The sequence below is a fragment of the Manis pentadactyla genome, chromosome 12 (genome assembly GCF_030020395.1).
Source record: "Manis pentadactyla isolate mManPen7 chromosome 12, mManPen7.hap1, whole genome shotgun sequence".
NCBI lineage: Eukaryota > Metazoa > Chordata > Mammalia > Pholidota > Manidae > Manis > Manis pentadactyla.
This window is the reverse complement of record NC_080030.1, coordinates 55,093,559-55,115,012: the sequence shown is the minus strand read 5'-3', so window position 1 is coordinate 55,115,012 and position 21,454 is coordinate 55,093,559. Positions and strand designations below refer to the sequence as shown.

At 39.7% G+C, this 21,454-nt stretch overlaps 1 protein-coding gene across 5 annotated transcripts in view; it reads left to right on the top strand.

Moving 5' to 3' along the window:
* PDE7B (phosphodiesterase 7B) overlaps positions 1 to 21,454 on the top strand; it is a 294,625-nt gene that overhangs the window by 148,013 nt on the left and 125,158 nt on the right. Inside the window, exon 1 of one of the 5 annotated variants that reach the window (XM_036903716.2) lies at positions 12,297 to 14,172. The exons of the other annotated variants lie outside the window; for them this stretch is intronic. Coding sequence (XP_036759611.1) covers positions 13,935 to 14,172 — 238 coding nt within the window. The 5' untranslated portion in view covers positions 12,297 to 13,934. Of the gene's footprint in view, positions 1 to 12,296; positions 14,173 to 21,454 lie in introns of those variants that run through there. 5 annotated transcript variants of the gene reach the window in all.

The window sequence follows — 21,454 nt, the reverse complement described above, 5'->3', positions numbered from 1 at the left end:
TCAAGAGAAGTCAATGCTTAGAACCATTCTTTCTAAACCTTTGATGTAGGACAGAAGCCACCAAATCTCCAAAGTTGTCCCTCAGTCCCACACCACCTTAACTTCACTGACGCCATTTCCCAACTCTTCAACAGAGGGCTGAGGAATGGATAGTTCAGAGGGGCTCCTAGCTGCCCCTTGAACAGAGCATCTTTCCTTCACCATCCTTGATGGTGGAAAAGAAAGCCATTCTCTCACTTTCTTTTAACACAATCAGCTACTGCAATCTATTCCAGTACAATGATCAGACCACACTTTCATGAGAAAGTTCTGAATTCTCTCAATATAGAAGCCATCCTATGGCAAAAAGAAACAAAACAAAACAGAAGACATTTGAAGTTGATTTGTTTTTTTCAGACCATGGTGATATCATTTAGAAAATTGCTACTTTAATGCCCTAAATGATGTTCCTAAGGCCTAAAGAAGTAAGGGATTTTCCCAGAGTGATTTATTTACCAGCCAGGAGCATGGTCCTCACAGGGTCCCAAGGGATTAGCCTACAGGTGGCAATACCTTTCCAAGAAAGCCTTTGATAATTCAGGAACTGTATTCTTTGATGGAGAGTGAGGAAAGAATGGCAGTTTTAAAACTCTCCTCTAAGAATCATTATGTTGTAATGGGTTTCTAGAGATTTAGGGAAAAACTAGTTCAGTAGTTAATGTTAATGGCTGGCTGTAGAGATCACAGGAAAAAAGATTATTTTAACCCATGCTTTATAGAACTGGATCTGGAGAATCTTTCAGATGATCTGAAACACATGTTAGAAGGTAGAACATGAGGAAAAGAGATGGCAGCAGACCACTGCGGTGAGGACTCAGCAGCTTATGAGCCCCAGGGTCTTGGAGTCTGCTATAGGGTCATTTTTAGTGAAAATCTGTAGGTTTTTTTTTCTTTTCTCCTTCGTTTCTTTTTTATTTTGGTCTTTGTTTTCCCCATCTCCTTGACCACTCTACACCAAACACATACCCTTTATTTCTCCTCTACTTTTACCTCTTCTTTTGCTCTCCATACATCTCTTCCTAGTTCTACTATGGCACATAGGGCCAGCTCCATGGAGAAGAGAGCAGATAATGCGAAGGAGATAATAGTGGCTGGCTTTTATTGAACGTTTATTTTTTGCCTAACCTTGTTCTATATACTTGCCATGAATGCTCTCATTCAATCCTTTCAGTTGTGCCAGGAGAGCTCAGCCTAATATCTCCAGCACCATGTTTCTATGGAGAATAAAACTTGTTTTGTTTCTGAAAACTCTATCTCTATAATTTTTAAAAGAACACCCCCTGCCATCCCACCAAGAAATGCCAAGAAAACAGATGTAAGTGGCACATTTGACCAATAGGTTAGGCATAAGAAAAATGCAACAGCTGGGTGAATCACAAGTGAAACCTCAAGTAGATGTCTGTAACCAATCTCTCATTTGCACGTTCGTGCTTTTGGGGGAAAACGTGACTTTACCAACCATGTTAATGGGGGAAAGTTCTAACCATTCAATAATTTCAGGAACACCAGTATATGGTTTAGGTCAAAAAGAGTACTTGATTTTGCAACACCAAGTATCCTTTCTGAGGTTTCCCAAAAATGCTGTGGCTATCCCACAGAACTCTCTCCATATTGTTACCACAGAAACAATAGTGCTATTTCAGCATTCATTGTAATTTAGCCACATTGGGAGGTGCTCTAAGGAAGCCATCAAAGAAACAAATACCTATACTCTTATGATCTAGTATCATAAAAATGAAATACAGAATTTACATGCAAGAAGGATATAGAGACAAATGTTAAGTAAAACATGGCATCAATTAAAATGTGGCTAATATGTGTAGAGGGAAAATGGAATAATTAGACTTCATTGGATTTAATCAGGCAGAGATTTAGGGATTTTACTATTATTTCAAATAAGTGAATGGATTTATTAATAAATTATTACTGGGGATGGGAAAGTGGTCGAACATCCTGAAGGTTTGTACTTTCCATTACTTAGGGATGTTTCTGAAGAGTCAAACCTTTCTGTCGCTTGGCATCACCTTTAAGAAAGAAGCTACTATATAAAGATGATGTGAAATTGGTGGGTTTACATTACCCTAGTAGTCGGGCTGTGAATTTAAATGACAAGGTAATCAAATGTACTGTGTGGCAGTAAAGCCAAAGAAAGGAACAGAAGCAGAAAAGAGAAGATGCCCAGCCCACTGGAAACATGGTTGTCTGCAGCCTCATTTCTGATCTACTATTCCAGGACAGAAATCAGTGGGGGGCCATGTTTGAATTTCCCTCATGTACTATCATCCATGCAGAAAGTGACCCAAGTTATTTCCCCTAATACTGGGAAACACTTAAGGCTCTTTCTCTCCCCCTCCCCCTCCATTTCTGGCCAAGCTGTTTTGCAAACACAGATGCAGCTGGCACTCTGATATTGTAGGCAGCCTTGCTAAATCGCTCAAAAGGAAAATGTCCATCTAATGTCTTAGGTAAGTCTAGTGGACTCTATTCACCAGTTCCACATCATTCTCTGGTTCTTCGGACCCGAAAATTTAGGTGACAGAGAGCAGAATCGCTGCTGCCATTTTGTTTAAAGAACATAGAAACTACTGTGACAATCATCCATCACTACCCCCAGATAGTTCCGTTACTACGTACTAGAAATGGTGGTCACAAGTCACTTCTCGTAGTTATTTTAGGGATGTATTTGGCCATGAAGAACAGCTATAGAAATAAGTGCTATGGTGGCATAATTATTCTTTCTGACTTCTGATTTGCTTCATTTAAATGTTTGTGATACAGCCAGATGTAGTTATGATCTGTGAATCAAGCAGAGTTCCTGTTGCTTTGTACAAGACTTAACCACCTTAACTTCCACACAGTACGTAGGTAGTGTAAGATAGTGTTAAGAGGGTGTGCTCTAAAATCAACCTGCTGTGGTTCAAGTCACTGTTCTCAAGCTTGAGAGCATCTGAATCTTTATCATGTTACTTTCATAGGGGTTCACTGGGGTTCTTAGAATAAAATAAGGCATTTCATATAATACACTTAATACTGTATTGGGCACATAAGCACTCAGAGGAAATGCTTGTGCTCAGGTCTGGAGAAATTCAGGGCTTATGCTAGCTCGATAATGCTTTATTATTGGTAAAATTAGAAAATGATCTACTATGGACTGAATGTCTGTGACCTCCCAAAATTCCCATGCTGAAACCCTAGTTCCAGTATGATGGTATTTAGAGGTGGAGCCTATCAGAAGTCACTGGGTCATGAGGGTGGAGCCCTCACAAATGGGATCAGTGCCCTTGGAGGAGATGACCTCTCTCCACCTATGAGGCTAAGCAAGAAGGCAGCCCCAAGATGAGTATCCTCACTGGTACCCAGCCATGCTGACACCCTGATTTCAGACTTCCAGACTCCAGAACTGAAAGAAAGAAATTTCTGTGGTTTAAACCACCCCGTCAGTGTCCCTTTATTTTAGCAGCCTGGGCTGAGGAAGACATGATCTAACTGAAATGGTTCATGATCTAACTTAAAACTCTAACATTGCATGATTTCTCTTTCTTTGCTCCCCTGGAATGAGAACTTTTCCTAAGCTACCAAGTTGCTAGGAACACCGTATCAGCTTTCCAGAGAAAAGTAGTGAGAATATTCTTGAAGTTTTTAAATTATTACAGTTGAACTTATAAAAATTCTATCAGCAAATAAAAATATAGTTGACTACCCATATTCTCCTGGCTAGGTTGAAATGCTGTGTAATATATAGTTCACAATTTTTTTTTAAGTTTTAAACAGATTTCTAGACAGCCTGATGGACAATATGTGGAAAAGAATTACTGAAACGTGTTGGCTGTCATCATTATTAATAGCAAACACTAATGGTGACCTGTTGTGTCCTCTTTATTTTATAGCACTACAGTTTGCTGTGCTTTATAGTTAATAGGCATCTGTTTCTCCACTAAATTTGTAAATAATTTTAAGGACAGGAATGATGGTTTTGTATATCAAGCACTTAGTAGGGGCATTCAGTAAACTATTAACCATTTAGTAAATACAGGTTGAATGAGTTAATGGATGAATGAAGAGTAAATCACTAGGATTTTATGTTACAAAGTATGAAACAATGGCCTCTGCTGAGTAATTTGGAAGACAAGCCAGAGCATTTAAGTCAAAGAGTAATACAAGTGATGTTACCTTACAGATGAATAAAATGGATAATAGGTGCTGCTTTATTTAAATAGAAAAGGCAACTTAAATTGGGACACAAAGACTTCATAAAGAAAATGGGATTTTTTTCTGGCTTAAATGAGTGGAAATCTTTCCCAACAAAGAGACAATGTGAACAATAATATAATACATTAGTTTCCTAATTCTGCTTTAACAAATCACCACAAACATACCTGCTTAAAACAACACGTGTTTATCATCTTATAGTTTTGAAGGTCAGAAGTGTGAAATGGGTCCCATGGTGGCCAAAATCAAGGTGTCTGCAGCTCTGCATTCCTTTCTGGAGACTCTGAGAGGCATTTTCTGCCTCTAAGAGGCTGCCCTTGTTCCGTGGCTCCAGGGCCCTTTCAGTCTCCAAACCCAGCGAGTCTCCCATCCTCACCGTGATGAGGACACTCCTGCTTCCCTCTTCCACATGGAAGGCCCCTTGTAATTACACTGGGCCCACGCAGATGACCTAAAAACTCTCCTTATGTTGATGTCAGCTCATTAGCAACCCTTATTCTATCTGCATCCTTAATGCCTCTTTGCTGTGTAACGTAACATGATCACAGGTCCCAGGGATTAGGACTGGACACCTTCCAGGGATTAGGACTAGAAGCTGTTATTCTGCCCACCACACAAACTATCACAGTGCGTCTAGCATGTATGGGCAACAACGTAATTTCCATAGAAGTGTTGTGTGTTAACTATAAGTTTAAGTGCATTTACAGGGTTAGGTGAATGGGAGTCTATTTTTGAAAATATTGAATGCCCAAGAAAGAGATTGGGACTATTTTTATTATTTTTATTTATTTATTTATTTATTTATTTTTACTAAGGTATCATTGATATACAATCTTATGAAGGTTTCACATGAGCAAACATTGTAATTACTACATTCACCCATGTTATCAAGTCCCCCCCATACCCCATTACAGTCACTGTCCCTCAGTGTAGTGAGATGCTATGGAGTCACTACTTGTCTTCTCTGCTATACTGCCTTGGATTGGGAATTTTTAAGTAATAATTCTCTTTGTGCCAAATTAATATTGTTTGTCATCCCTTTTCATTTGTTACATATGTAGAATGACATGTTTATAAAGTAGGATGAACTCACAATACCACATCTTTTAAAGATAAATAAGCCCTCACTGAACTTTTTTCGAATGGTTAATGAGACTGGAAAGACACTCTTTTTCCAGTGTGTTGGAATTGCTCAAGCAATTGACTGCTCAGAGTTTGAAAGTAGAAAAGAAAGTAATAATAGCATTAAAAAGGCATCTATTAAAAAGCCTAGTTATAGGTGGTTCTAGAGTCAATCCTTTTTACTCCAAGACACACTGATATAAGAACAACAAGTTAAAGTAGGTATATTTCCTGTTGCTTAAACAGGCAACAGAAGGTTAATGTACAAAGCAAAAATATATCAGAGAACAAAGAATGCGAAGTCCTATCAAACAGCAGAACGGATTCAGGAAGACAGTCATGAAGGATAGTGAATAGGTCTCAGAGGTCCAGATATGAAAATAAAGTAGGAACAGTTAGTAACCATATCCTATAGGCAGAAAGATACGCAATCACTTTAGAAAATTTATGTAATCGAAGGAGCAACAGTTAGTTAGAATTTGAATGTAGAGTGGAAAAGAATGTTACTCAAAGGTAACTCTTACAACATTTGATGATGATGAAGATGCATCAATATTGTCAAATATTCTAGTGTGCTAGGCTTGCTTTCCTTGATGATGATGCTATTATTCTCCTAGCAACACTATATATAAAAAAAGGGGGGGTTGAGTGGGAATCCCTGCACTGTACTGAACAGAGAGTGCTGTAAATGCCTATGTACTATCTGTTAAATCACCTCACCTTTACTTTCCACCCTTGATTCTTCTGCTACAGCAGAGGAAACAGGTTCTAAAATGATCAAAAATAATAACCATGATAGGCATTAGTTTTTAATCCAATATCTTCCAGCTTTCTTGATTCCTTGTTTTTCAGTGACTCCCATGGACAACAGAAAATATAAGTGTTCATAATCATAGCAAAGCATTTAGTCTTAGAAAGAACCTGGAAAGACAATGGAAAAAGTAATAATACGGCAAACTGTGTTTCCAATTACCAGCAGATGCTTCCATTTATTCTAAGCGTTCTTACTTAGTTTAACTGTACAAATTTTTAATCATATAAATGTGGTAGTGTTCTAACCTCATGCTCTTTATTACCCTCGTCTTCCAGTTGATTTCACATGCCTCTTCCTTCTGGTATCACTTTCCCACGAATACTGTGCTTGGAGCTGCATGAATTTCAGGCAATACCTGATCAAGCATACAGCTGTTGCAGAGTTTGTTTGTCTTTGGTGTTTTGGGTCGTGGTATGTTTTGCTGAGGCTGTGACACTGCAAGACATTTCTCTGAGTCAGCAGCACTGCTGGCTGCTGCCTCTAGTGCCACGAATGCCTACTTTGTTTTTCTCATCTTTGCTTTGTTGAATCTGGTCACCATTCATTCACTCCTGGAATATTTCAGTGGAAAAGATTGCCCAGCTTCATCCAAAGACCACTTTACATCAACCCTTAATAAGTCAAAAGAAGCATCAGGTCTTGGTGAGAGGTTTCCTGATGATGGAGATCAAGACTCAGAGCCTTGCCTATACTCTGATCATTCTGAAAACAGCCATAGGAGTGCAACAAAATGCCAGGAGGAAGCAAGAATGGCCAAATTGGTCTAAGTAGATTTTGTTAGACATTTGATGACTTCCAAAAATAGCCGTTTGGTTTTGAATTAAGACATCATCACACATATTGTTCATTACAGTGGCTTACATTTATATTTGATACTCAATCTTATCTTTAAAGTTAATTCGTAAGGGAAAAGAAATGAATGAAACAAAATTTAAAAGCCAAGCAGTGGCTCACTGTCATGAAGGTCCCTGGATGCGGCCACTGTGTTTCTTGTTGCCTATTTGCAGTTGAGAGTGTTTGACCTCAGCCAGTATTGATAGCTTTCTAGAGTCCTAATATGTGAATCTGTAAAGATCACGACTTTTGCTGCACTATCTTTCATAAACAGCTAATACAGAAAAGGCAGAAAGTATCTGCTACATGGAGTCCTCTAGCCTTGCTCTTTGGAGGGTGGTCCACCATCAGCAGCCTTGTCCTCCCCAGGGAACCTGTTAGAAATGCAGTCTCAGGTGTTCACCCAGACCTTCCCAATCAGACTCTGCCTTGTAACAGGATGTGCAGGTGATCTTTATGCACACTAACATTTGAGAAGCATTGCTCTAGAATAGCATCTGAGAGAGACCTTTAACATAGATATTTTATGTAATTCTTAATTACCAAGAGGTAAGTGAAAGAAAGAAGAGGGAAAAATAAAGAATACTTTGAAGATGCAGTAGGACTACACTCCCTGCACATGTAGCAGTTGAAAGTCTCATCTTCCAAACTGACTTTGAACTCCATAAACATAAACATACATGAATGCCAAGGGAAAAAAATATGTGCGATTAGAAGGTTTTGTTCTTTACCATCTTCTCACTTTCTTTTTATGTTGTTTATATTGATAATCTTTCTTTACCTTACTAGTGTTCTAGTTAATTTTGATTATATTAAAAGGGGGAAAGAAAAACCTCGTTCAGGCATATCCCAGCACTTCTTTAAGGATGTCTGAATAATATCCCCTCCAGCCCACTTGAGGTCTTCTCAGTCTGGCGTAATTCTTGAAAGCCCCCAGAATTCATACATTTCACTTGCAAAAAAAGTAGAAACATATTTAGACTTTGTTTAGGCCACTTTTTAAATATTATACTTGGTTTTTCACACTGTGCTTTTTAAAATTAAGGTATCATTGATATACATCTCATGAAGGCTTCACATGGGCAACATTGTGGTGTCAATATTCACCCATATTATCAAGTCCCCCCACAACCCTTTGCAGTCACTGTCTATCAGCATAGTAAGATGCTATGGAGTCACTACTTGTCTTCTCTGTCATACTGTACTTTTTTAAAAAACACATCAATTAAACAGATCAGCTAGGAGCAATCAAAATTTTTTAAATGTTTGAGGAATACAGACCCCTAAGCAAAAAAATTTGAGGCCCACAGAAGTGTGTCTAGGGAAATGAGGTCAGTGAGAGGCCTGAAGACATATATGACACAAGGTTGTACCCCTCATGGACATCAAACACACCCATTAGTCATTCCCGTGGAAGGAAACCTATGCACAAATAACCAAATCACAGAACAACCCCTGGTAAAATCATGCAGGCTTACAACCTAGACATGATTTGGAGGCTGTTTTCACACCTCCAAAATGTAGTTACAATGAATATTTATCCTACTGAGCCACTTCTTTTAACACATAATTTGTCCTTTACCCACTCTCTTTCACACTTCATTCATTTGCCTACTCAAACCCCTCTGTACCATTATATCCCCCTCTCTCTCTTCCATTGGGCCACTCTCTAATCCTCTATCTATTACCCCACTTTGGATTTCCTCTACTCCTGCATCCTCATGGCAAACACGAATTTCCAAAGTGGGACCAACTTCAAGTGTGGGGGTATTGACTTTACAGCTTTCTAGTAGATTCCAGAAAAGTATAGTCAAAATCTGACTTTAGGTTAATTGTCAGTTTTGATTTTTCATAGCTTAAAAATAATCATTTAAAAATTTCAGAGCATATCATGGTTTACAAGTAACTCATATTTTAATCTTATTTTATTCTTACAAGAGCTCAGTGTGATGAATAAGGTGATTATTGCCATCATATCCATTTATAGGTAAGTCACGAAGTTTGAAAGAAACTTCAGTGGTGAGTTCCAATCAAAACATAGTTTTATGACCCTGTGATAAGCAATCTTAGAGATCTACTTTGGAGATTTCATTGTTTTGCTATTTTTTTCAGAAGCTAACATACCCAAATATGAAATTATGAAAAGTGTGTCTACCACTGCTTACAATCTTTCACATCAGAAATAAATCTTAAATCCTAGAAAGGCTTCAGCCAGAGGATGCTGTCGTCACTGCAAAGCAACAGGTGTTCATTATGGAAAGAAGAGCAGGGGTTGGGTGGGGGGAGTGTTTGTTTACTTGGTTGGTTTTGGTTTGGTTTGGTTTGGGTTGGGTTTTTTTACCATGCAATGATGTCTTTTTATGTGTGAGTTTTTACATCAGGAACAAAGAGCAAAGTGAAGAAAATCAAGGAAGCTGCCATTTCATCCACAACCCCTGTGTTGTTGGACTCATTTGCTGTGGGTTAACTGTCAGAGACAGTAAACCTTGGCATTAGTTAGGATATGTGAGAGCCAGGATAGAGGCCTCATGCCAACAAAAACCCTGGTTTCTCTCTTTAAATGTACAAAGAAGAGTAGTAGACAAAGTGGAGACTCAGAATGAAAACCAGAATCTAGGTGGGGGAGGCCAGGCGGGTCTCCAGTGCCTGCAAAAAGACCCAGGGGCCGGCATGAGAGGGCCTCCCTTCTGCTGCCGCTGTGGCTGTTATACATACGTGCAGAGTGAATAAGAGAATGATGGGTTGTCATTTAGACACCTGCTGTGAAATCAAACTATGACTGTCAGCTGAGCCCCTTCTACTTCCCCTACCTTGTCTTTCCCTCTGTCACCCCCCGTCGCCCCTCTCCACGTGACAATGGAAATATGTGTTGCCTTGTATGGTCGGTCTGTAGACCAAGTCCTTTTTCCTACTTGCTGGCGTTGTGCCTTGAGATTAGTTAAGGCCAAAGTTATTATATTTCTCTTTCTACTGAAGGACACTGTAAATTGTTTGAGCTTCTCTACTTAGACTACATTAAACAAAGTTGAACGATCTGTTTTTTCCTTCTTGCTCATTTTGAATTGCATTTGAATTGCATTCATGAAACCAGGGTGGTCATGTGTGTGTCTCTGTGAGTGTGTGTGTGTGTGTGTGGTTACACATCCATATTTGAACTGATGTAAAGGAAAGGCCAGGACAAAATGAATAGACTCCCTCAATAGTTAGAAGTTTCTCTTTAAGACAGAAGTGGGACTGAGGTTAGTGTATAAAGTACTTTCAAAATATCTGAGTGAGATGATTTTCACTAAAATGAGGTTTTTGTGAGAATTTATGGGAAGACTCAAAATAATAGAAAATTGAAATGAATATATATTTCTAAGATTCCATTTATTAAGAATAGACATTCTTTAGAATGATAAGAAATACTTGATATTGTTAATATTTTATTTTTAAAATCACAGAGCAAGGACTTCTCGGCCTAGTGACTAGAGCACCCATAATCTAAGATTTTCACATAGCCCCCAGAACACTAGAAATTCTTCAGATTAATCCAGGTTCCAAATCATTATGTCTCTGAAATATTTTTCTTGGCCATGTACTTGAGGATTGTGGCTATCAGTTCTTTCTTTTACAGCTGCAAACACACAGCGAAGTACTTGACAGAATCAGGTACCCATTAGAACAAGCTGTTTTGACTCTGTTCATTCTCATTACATTTCTTTCACACAAGAGAACTATTCTAGTTTCCTCTTGATGGAAGGTTAGGTTGGCTCACAATGCCTGAAAAAAAAAAGAGGTTATTTTGAAAGCCTATTTTGAAAATTCCTATCTGTAGCATACTAATTAGGGATATTAAGATTTGTAGGAGTCCTTACAAGTCACAGAGATGAGACCTGTTGGTCCATGTCTCCACTCGGCACAGAACCCCCTCACCAGCCCTTTGTCCCCACCCCTGGTCATCTAAACTACTGGCTGTGGACGCTATCTTAAGGTGAATGATGCTCCTACGTTTAAAATCATGGGTTTACAGGAGCACTCCTCTAAAATAGCTACTTGAAAGACAAAAGAGATCACAGCCTATGAGATGCTAGCTCCAAAATGAAAAAGAAAAAATATGCACCTTTTAGAGAATGTGTATGGTATAGTGATTTTAGTCCAGCAAGTACTAGCGTCTTGTCAGTTTGTCCCACTCTTGAGCCTGCAGTTGAGCCAAAATCTCCTGAGCCAAGCTTTCTCGCAAGATTTCCTGTACTTCCTGTTTCTGTGTGAGCCAGAAATACCATGAGAATGACCTTTCTTGTGGTATTTTTGCACTTCAACCTCGGGATGAAGATAATCCCATATTGGGGAGACTTTTTCCAAATGGAACAACATTTTCAATTTTCAAACCTTCAGACAAAGTAGGCTCCTCCTTGGGAAAGAAAATTTGAGATATTTGCTTGGCCCTAACTCATCTCCACTAGGAAATATTCATGTTCAGCGATCCAACATTTTGTAACTTCTCTAAGGTATTTTTGTAAGGAAATATGTAACACAATATAAAGAATCCAGTGGAAACTTGTATTTTTTAAAATGTCACTCTTGAAGAAATGTGCAGTGTAGGGTTGTATTTTTAATAGATTAGTGTATGTGACATATTATATCATATATTTGTTTTCTTTGTTCTTAACCCCTTTGTTCCAAGGGTCAGGATATCCTGATGCTAAGTACTATTGCAAAATAACTGAGCAAAAATAAAAATAGTCAAACACTTAGGAAACTCTTCAGTTGTTATGTCAAGGAAGTTTGTGACTGAGGGGTGAGTTTAAGACATTATTCAGGAAACATGCTAATAGAGTGCAACAGCCTACATGTGCTTATTAAATAAAATCATCTCAATTCTAGAGAGCTTTAATGCCCCTAGTCTGATGGAAGGGTTAGATAAGAACTGGAAGGGCTGTGAAAGTGTCAGACTAATACTTAAATCCATTCATCTCTTACAGAGAGGAAAGGGGAAAAGGACTGTCTTTCTCATACGTGGATCACTGATTTTTCTCTAATTAGGTTCTATAAATACGATTGTTTTAAGAAGATCTGTCTGATCAATATTTTAGTATTGATATTCATGAGCAGTAGTGTCTGCAATATCTTTTATTGTTGCTTTACACTCTCAAAAAGTGTTGACCCTTCTTCACCTATTAGGAAAGGGAGTAGGTTTGCCAGTGTATTATTTTTCCATTCAGAAAAAAGACAAACCACTTAATTCAATGCGGAAAACTAAACTTTTAACCATGGGTTTAGAGGAATAATAATAACAACAACAAAATTACAGTGGCCTCTGCTGGTTTAAACTTTTAAAAAATGAGGTGAAGGCAATGAAAATAACACACACCGTACAATGGTCTTTCTCGTCTCTCTTAAGTCTCCTCTTCTCCCCCCTAAAGAAACATTAAATGATTGTGTGATAAACCAGCCCCGAAAGGAATGTAGAGCAGGAGCAACAGATTGTACATCAGCAAAAGAAAATGCCAAGCAAAATAAAGCACTTTGCAATGCAGAGATGTGAAGAGGAGAGAAAGATGGGATTGTTACAATGGCCTCCAAGAAAACAGCAGCTATCCACATGAATGTTCAAGTTCAAATTGTTCCTACCAACCCAATTTGCTGGCAAAAATGCCAAATACAATACCACCCCACTTTCACTTATGTCCAGAGCTTTTCATATAAGCCGCAGGGGACGTCCCCTTTTGTTATGTGGGTCAGTACCTGCATCTCTGAGCTTCAGGACCCAGGTCATGTGGCCCACAATTTTCCTCAGCTGACCTGCTTTCAGGTGGTGGCCCAGCAGTTAGCGGCCCAGATATTAAGACCCCAGTGCTCTGTCACCTGGAAGGTGAATCTTCAGCCGTCTCTTTCCTTTCTTTTCACTGCCATTCATACTTGCCACACACAAATATCCTTTAAAACTATTAGCACTTTTCTTTGAAATGGGTTTTTAGCAATCTCAAGGTATGTGTGCAGACTCGGCAACCCCTTTACATGTTTGCACGAGGATCTTGATGGTTCACTAATTCACTGCTCTGAGTTAGCTTTGGAATGTGATTCAATGTTATTTCCCTTCCAGATGAAGGGCAGCTGAGGTTACAAAGAGATTTGACTAATAGGCCAAAACCCAGTTAGGTTTGCTGAGAACCGAATGACAGCAAAGGGGGAGGGGAATAGAGGAAGGGAGTGTGTGAACTGTGGGGCTGAGGATCAGTCCGAGGGCCTTGTGACCAGTGCATCCCAGTGAGACCGTAGTGGACCGGCAAGACGGCCCCCACCAGCCCTTGTAGAGAGCAGCAGCCGCTCAGCTGCCGTGTTTCCCGAGAGCTCCTTGGGTTTATAGGGCTGGAGCCGGGGAAGCTTCTGGGCTTCCTGCAGCACAGAGGCCTCTCCTTACCTGTCACCTTTGGATAGCTGGCCTCTGGAGGACCCTTCTAAGAGGCCGGCAAAGGGGAGCCCTGCTTCTCTGCCTGAAGCCCTGAACAGCTAGACAAGCCCTTGACAAACTTTGACAGGCACCAAAAGAGGATTGAGAACAAATAGATCAGAAGAAGAGGAAAAGCCCATGCTAAAACCTCGATGGCTTTTTTCCCCTGCTGTCGTTCCAGCTGTAGCCTGGGATTAATTAAGTGCTGTGAAGTCAGTGCCTGAGAGAGAAGGGGAAAAAAAATGCATTCTCTCTCTAAGGAAGGAGTACAGTAACAGTTCCCACCAGTGAGAAACCTTGGGAAGGGAATCGCCCTCGTCGCCAGTGTTTGTGCAGAGACTGGAGGGACAGGGCGGCTGCGCCAGGCTGGAGGACGCTTGCCTTTCCGGAGCTGGAGAGGATTTTACGGGGCTTCGCCTTCCCCTGCCTGGGAAGAATTTCCCCTCGGGTGGTGGCAGCAGCCGCGGCAGGGAACAGGGCAGAATGCCTGTGCTGGAGCGCTGTTGCCACTCGGCGGAGCTAGGCAGGAGGTGGACAGCCCCAGAGGGGGTGCTGCCCTCCTCCGTGGGCAGCCGGCTGGGGTGCCAGCAGGGGCCGCTGCCCTGGAACTTGCCAGAGATGATCAGGATGGTAAAGCTGGTTTGGAAATCCAAAAGTGAGCTGCAAGCGGCTAAACAGAGAGGCATTCTGGAGAATGAAGATGCTCTGCACAGCTTCCCAGGTAAATTGACATAAGGAATGAAAGGTAATAGGGCCAAGTCTGATTACTTTCAGTCCCTTTCTTGGAGAGCCCAAGGCACAAAAATAGAAAAAGGAAGGAAGATAAACTGTGCAGCAGAGGGTTTCCGAGGGCTGTGATTAATGAACGTGTGCTCTTGTGTAGAAATGCATCTTAAAATTAAGAGTGATGTAGTCGGAGGAGCATTAATAGCCTAGAAATCAAGAAACCTGGGTTCTGGGCTCACCTTGCCACTTGCTTGCCCTGCGCTTGAACAAGTGAAATTTTCTGAGCCTCAATCCCCCAGATAGGGGAGGGGGTAGAATTGGATGCTCTTTAATGTCCATCCTGTCTTGCAATTTCTTGTTGGCAGGTTAGAGTTATCTCCGAGACAATATTCTTCCTGGGTTGCTTTTTGTAATGCTTTATATAAAGTAAAATGTATTTTTCAGTTGTTAACTATAGAACTTCAGCATGTATGACAAACCCAGGACTGAGTTTGGCGGGGAAGCTTTTTTATGTCCTGGGAAAGTTGGTAAACTTCCTTGCCTCGGTTTCCCCCTTTGACAAATGACAATAATACAGATCTCCCCACTGATACCAGGGGAAAATCAACTCACTCACAAATGTGGAAATGGTGATTCATGGGGACTTTGTCATGTTATAAGAACGTGCTGTGTTTGGGACAGTGTGGAGAAAGAACTTTGTTATGTTTCTAGCAGTGGGCACTACAACCACAGCTACCTAGGACCCCTGTGAAGGATTTCAAGGTGCTGTGATCACACCACCAACTTAGGAGACATAACTAACTGCAGGCTGCCCTCTTCCTTCAGGGAATGTGTTAGTAGATATTCTCAAAGTAGTGGTTTGCTTTAGAAGAATGAATATGAGCATGTGTTTATGCATTTGAAAGCTTGGTCAGCCCCATGCAGGGGAATCCTGACATACCACTGGTGCTGAGAGATGGGATTTGACAGAAAAGATATACCCAAAATTACCTCTCTCTTTCTCATGGAACAAGACCAGGAAATCCAAATTCAGACAATTCTGTTTTTAATAATTTATGTAGAAAAAATGTTTAAGTTGCCTAATAATCTAAGTAGAATATTATTCAAAAATAATGCTCTAGGAAAAAAAGGATTCGTAAGAAAGAAAAGTTAGTGGTGTTGGTCTCGGGAAACAATGAGTTCTTAATAAAGCAAAGGAAGCCAGTGAGACTGAGGATTATGTGGCAACTGGGAGATAGATGCTCAGAGAAATGGGTCTTGGTCAGAAGACGTGAGGTGATGTTGAAGCCATCCCATATTTCGTGTGGGTAGTACAAGAAAAATGGGGAAAAAAACCCTGGGCAGAAAACTCATCCACAACACTTCAACTGTTACTACTCTTTGTTTGTTCCAGTAAGTGAAATGATTAAAATTCATATCTCAAATGACATCTTTTATAAAACTACCTAATTCCACAGATGTTAGCATATCTGTAGGGAGAGGAATAGATTATTTATAATCTAGTATATGTTTCTAGCATTGTTTCTAGATCTAGAGATCTATCATAATATAATACATGCTAGTGGGTGTCTAACTCCTGAAAAAGCAATACTACAGAGAGAACACAAAACTCCTAAAACTGTTTATCACTTGAAAGGTCAATTTTTCTGGATGTTATAAGGTTGAGTTGGTTGAGTTTTAACATGTCCCTGGACCCCTGCCCCACTCTCAATGGCCTACATCTCAGGAAGGCTTCCCCGTGGTCATCTGCCCCCTCTGTCCTGCCCTGGAGGAGGCAGGCTCTGTTTCAGCACCACCCCAAAGGCTGTCAGTTTGCCTCCTCCTCTTCTGGTGCTTCCCCATCCTCAAGATGAGGGGCTTGTGCTTTCTGGCATGGATACGAAACCTTATCATCCTTATGTGCATCACGGGGCCGTATGATGAAGCCCCAGCGACAGGCTGCTTCACTTTCCAGACTGTCTGATACGTGCTCCTGTCATGTTCCCGATGCTGCATTTCTTCCTCCCATCAGGTGTTCTGTGCCTTTCTCACTACAGGAGCATGACAGCAAGGGCTTCAGGAACACTTGTAGCAGATTTCCAAAAATCTGGCCTTTTTCGATTTTTAGAAGGAGATGGTTTAAGCTCTCTTCAGGCTGTGTCTGGAGCTTTACAGTAGAAAGCTCCTCAAAAAAACACCGAGACACACAGTGATCTCTTTCTACTGTCTCTCAAATCTGACCCTGGCCTCAGAACCCTGAAACAATTTATACCTCAACCATCCTAAACTTGCTATTCCTCAAAATACATCTAGTGGTGTCTGCCTCTGAGCCTTGCCTGTTGCTTGGAATATCTTTAACTTTGCCAACTGAAAATGTTTAATTCAAACTACAAAGTCCAACTCAAGTATTCCTTCCTTTGTAATGACTTTCCTGATCTCCACCTATCCACAAAATCTTCCTCCACTGTCATTTATTCCCTCCTCTCTACTATTTTACTTGTAAGAACCTAACATATTACATTGATAGCACACAATATTCTTGCCATGCTACTAACTAAAAACAGGAAAATTAAGTACTATAACATTCTATGTATATATATTTCAACTGTTTGTGATAACAGATGAATAGGTTTATTTTTTTTAAGCCATGAATTGCAGAAGTATGAATAAAACCAACAGTCTAGAGGACTTTAGAAGTGGGTGTCCCTGTTTCCTAATAAGTTGAACTTAACCTTCAAAAGTACAGCTTTTCTTTTCCTTAGTGAACGGCGTCATTATTTTCACTCATGCTTCTTAGACAAGATTGGAACTTTGTTTCTTATGAGTGAGAAAAGTGGTCTAAGATCTTGCCAAGGTAATAAATGGAAAGAGCAAAAGAATTAGTGGGAAAATAAGTGCATAAATGTGTATTCATCGGTGATTTTAAGATGAAATTCACTGGCTTGTGAGTGACGGAAGATGGGAACAGTGAGGAAGTGCTAAGAAGGAGGTTATCTGTGTGAACGTCTTCCTGTCACCTTCAAACAGGCCTTCACTGAAGATTAATGGAGACTGTTCAAAGCAATAGGCCGGAGGAGGGAATGGGGACAACGTGGGGAAGGGACTCATCATCCTTGCACGTGGGGGGGGTTGGCATTAGCAGTGGCAGAGGCACCATCTGCCCTGGAGAGGGGCTCCGGACGTTGTGAGCATGCCCAGAGTGGGAGCGTCAACTCAGTTCATCGACTTGTACCCAGTTATTTAATTCTACTAATGCTCACATCATTTTCCCTCTATGAAGCAAACAAAGGATGGTCTAATTATCTAGTTAACACAAATAAGGCAAACAGTAGACTAGAGACTGAACAGCTTGTCCAGGGTCTCACACTGACACTGGGTCGGAACCTGACCAGGATCTCAATTACCCAACTCTCCTCCCAAAACTGACATGAGCGGGGCACATGCTGGGTAATTCAGATTCAAACCAAGGCCTTGCTTTAATAATTATATGTAGGTGGACAAGCACGAGGACTCCTGATATAATTTAAACCCTGCCCAAACCAGAAAAATACTATTACCATGCAAAATAAGTCAAAGGACTGTGCCTCCTTTACATTTCTCTGCTTATTTTGTGGGCTTTGTTTGAAATCCAAGCTTAAAGTACAGGGAAGGTCCAGAGGAAGATTCCCATTTCTTATCTCTAGAAAGTAGGCTTTAAAGCCTGGTGGTGAAAGCATGCCCAGAAGTGGGGAGTGGGGAGAGGGTAGAAGGACTGGAAATAAACAGGCAGTTTCTCAAATGCTATGAGTGCAAATATTACTCTAATTGTAATTCTAGTCAGCAACCTGTCTAAGACTAGACAGCACCTAGGAGGACTCGTTTTTAGTTGAATAAATAATTTGATTTCATACCTCAACCAAATAACTGCAAACTCTGTAGCTATTGAACTTTCATTTTGGTGTCTCTGGTCTCAGTTTTACACTGCATTTTACTTATTTATTAAGCTTGTTTGTATTTCAGTAGCCTTTGTTTCCAGAAAAATATTTTTTAAAAAAACAACTTCCTCAAAAAAAATTCATTTTCCCCATAGCCATGGTAACTTGTCATGTCTTTCAAAGAAAACACAAATATCAGAAATTTGCTTTATACTCAGCCATGAAAATCAAACAACTTCAGAAGAAAAAAATCTCTAAAAGAATTCTGATTCCTGAGTTCTACAATTTAAATTGCCAAAGTATTTTTTTAAATATCGTAAGAATCAGATGTGACATAAATTAAATATACTGAAGACTGAACACTTCTCTCATTATAATTCAAGGATTATTTATTGAGTACTTATTGTATACCAGGGACTATGCTAGACACCAGTTACTCAGGGAAGAGAAAATGCTAAATGAGAAAATAACAATTAGGAATTTCTGAATCAGAGCTCTCTCTACAATTTCAGTTTAAAAACTAGCATTTGTTAGTCTAAACCTCTATGCCAACTCAAAGCATTAGCTAAAAGCTGGTGAAATTCAAAAACATTTGTAAAAATTCAAACCCACGTTGAAATTCTCATCAATATTACTGATTACATTCAGAGCAGGACAAATTGCTTTGATCAAAGAATCAATTAGTCTTCACAGTAGTGACATTAATTCATAACATTTTTCTAACACTACTTCTTCTAGACATTAGTCTGCTCTCAATCTGTAACTGTACTGGATAATAATCATTGACACTTCATCCATCCTTTAAGTGTAAATGCAAAATTGAGTGAAAATTGGGACACATCATCTTATAATGAACTAAACCTGACTTCCTTGTTTTCAAAATGACATGACCCCTGCAGAAACCCAGGTTCAAAACTGCTCTGTCCAACTGTTCAATTCCAAAAGGTTCCAAAAAGATAGGTTAAGAATACCAGAACATATTTGTAATGTTGAGATTTAAAAATGTTGAAGTCTTGCCTCTCTATTATTGAACCATGTGAGCCTGGGCACATCACTTCTCTCTGTGCCTCTGTTTCTTCTACTATGAAAAGGGAGTAACAGTAGTACCGTCACAAAAAGTGGGGACTAAAGAGACAATACCCCAAAAAAAGTGCCTAAAAAGACCCTAAGCCCTACTTACATTCTCAGTAAATGGTAACCATCATCATTTATTGGTATTATTATTTTCTAGATGATTTCTCTCACACTCACTGCCTTCTTTCTGTTCAGCCACATGGCCCTTAGGCAAACCCCATATTGTTTTGTCTATCATCTTGCAACTGCCCCCAATTCCAGGACCCTGTTTGTCCTTCTCCTCTCTACTCTGTGATTTAGATCAATTAAGATTAACAGGAAAATCAAGATAAGTCTCGCAGCTCTTCAGAATCCTTCAGTGATTCATTGTCTTCAGAGAACTCCCCAAATCTTTTTACCCTGCATGCAAAGCTTGCCACACTCTGGAACTAGGTTGGTTTTTTTTCCTGTTTATTTGTCATTATTGTCCACTAAATACTTACAGTCCATCCAGACAGGACAAGTATCCCACAGCTTCCTGCTTGCTTTCTGCCCATTGTCCCCAATGCCTAAAATGACTTCCCACCATGTCCCCAACTTCTGCCATTCCCCATTTGTATGTCATTCCCTGCGTGAAGCTTTCCTGAGATTACTGAGGAAGGCTGTGACTTTCTCTTCTGAAGCCTCACAGAACTTCGTGTTCATTTCACAGGCAAGTCATTTTATTACAACTAATGTAATTTTCTTTCTCCCCACCTAGATTTTCAGCTTTTGGGGACTCTGGAGAGCATTCTACCTTCTTTGTGTTCTCCCTAGCATCTTTGACTTGTCAGCCACTCAATGCACCTTAATAAGTGAAAACAAAAATTATCAGAAGGAATAAAACAGCTTACCAGTTGCCATTAAAAGCACGAATGAACATTTTTGCTAGGCACAGATTACTCAAGAAATATGAATTCTGGTCCTTCCTTTTAATGGAATCATTTTTAAACTGATATTCTGCCAAAAGGTCAGGATTAGTCATTATAGCTTTTAAAGTAAAAGAAAAGAATACACAAGAATAAATTTCAGAACTGTTAAAAAGGTGTAAAGAGTGTGCAAAGCTAATATGAGACAGTTCTCTCTTCATAGGAAGAAATTTAAATCTACTGATAATTATGCAATTTTAGAACTCATGCATAAAATTATGCCTGCTTTTATATACTTTAACAAAATTATTCTGTTCCTGCATTTGGAACATGTTACATCAACCAAAGTTTCAAAAGTGGCTTCTCTTACAGATAACAGTCGGTATATCCCTCAATGTAATTTCAAAAATAGAATGTGGGAGGTATGTGTTTACCCAGTCCTACAAATGAGCTTTTGAGGGGACAGAACTGAATGGAGGATGTTATTCCCATGTCTTCTGCTCTTTTCCTAGAAATAATTTCTTCTTTCTTTCTTTCTTTTCTTTTCTTTTCTTTTCTTTTCTTTTCTTTTCCTTTCTTTTCTTTCTTTCTTTCTCTCCTCTCTCTCTCTCTCTCTCTCTCTCTCTCTCTCTCTCTCTCTTCCTTTCTTTTCTTCTTTCTTTCCTTCTATCTTCTTTCTTTCAACAAACCTGGTTTAACTGGACAACAAACCGTTGACTCTTGCATCTAACTAATTTCTAAAAGGAAAACATTAGAAGCGTTATTGTAAAAAGACCAAACTACAAGTTAATTTTTAAACTCAGAGAAGCAACTGAAAGTGTGTGCTCTTTTCTACTATCTGATTTTTTTCACACCTTAATTATCAGACACTTCACAGTACATAGTAAGTACATATCACCATATCAGAAATAGTGAGCAAAGTTCAAAGTACTTGTGATTTAAATACAATGTGCTAGCCTAAATGTACACACAGTGCAGACTTTATTCTTTCTTTTTCTACTTATCTCTCTCTACTGTTCCATAAATTTCTCTGTAGAATTAACTTCCATCTCTCAAATGCTAAGAGACCACCCCAAGAAATGCCTTTTGTATCTTTGCACTTGTGTTAAATTTCCTCAAACTACATTATCAGAGACCCTCCCTTCAGAATATTACTTCTTGCCTAAAAAAATCCACATAGCATGATGTTTTATAGATTATAAGCCAAGCCCCCGGACCTGAGCATTCTGTGACTTCATCATCTCTCACACAAGTGCTGAGGGGGTACTACAGAAAAGCCCGTAGGTCATGTTCCTTATCACTAGCAACAAGAGAAAACTTACACGTTGGCTTTGTGGGCAATTGGAAGGCATAGCTGACAAAAACAAAGCAGGTGTAGTTGCATATGGGCTTAAAGGGGAGTCCAAGGGGCCATGTTTGTTGC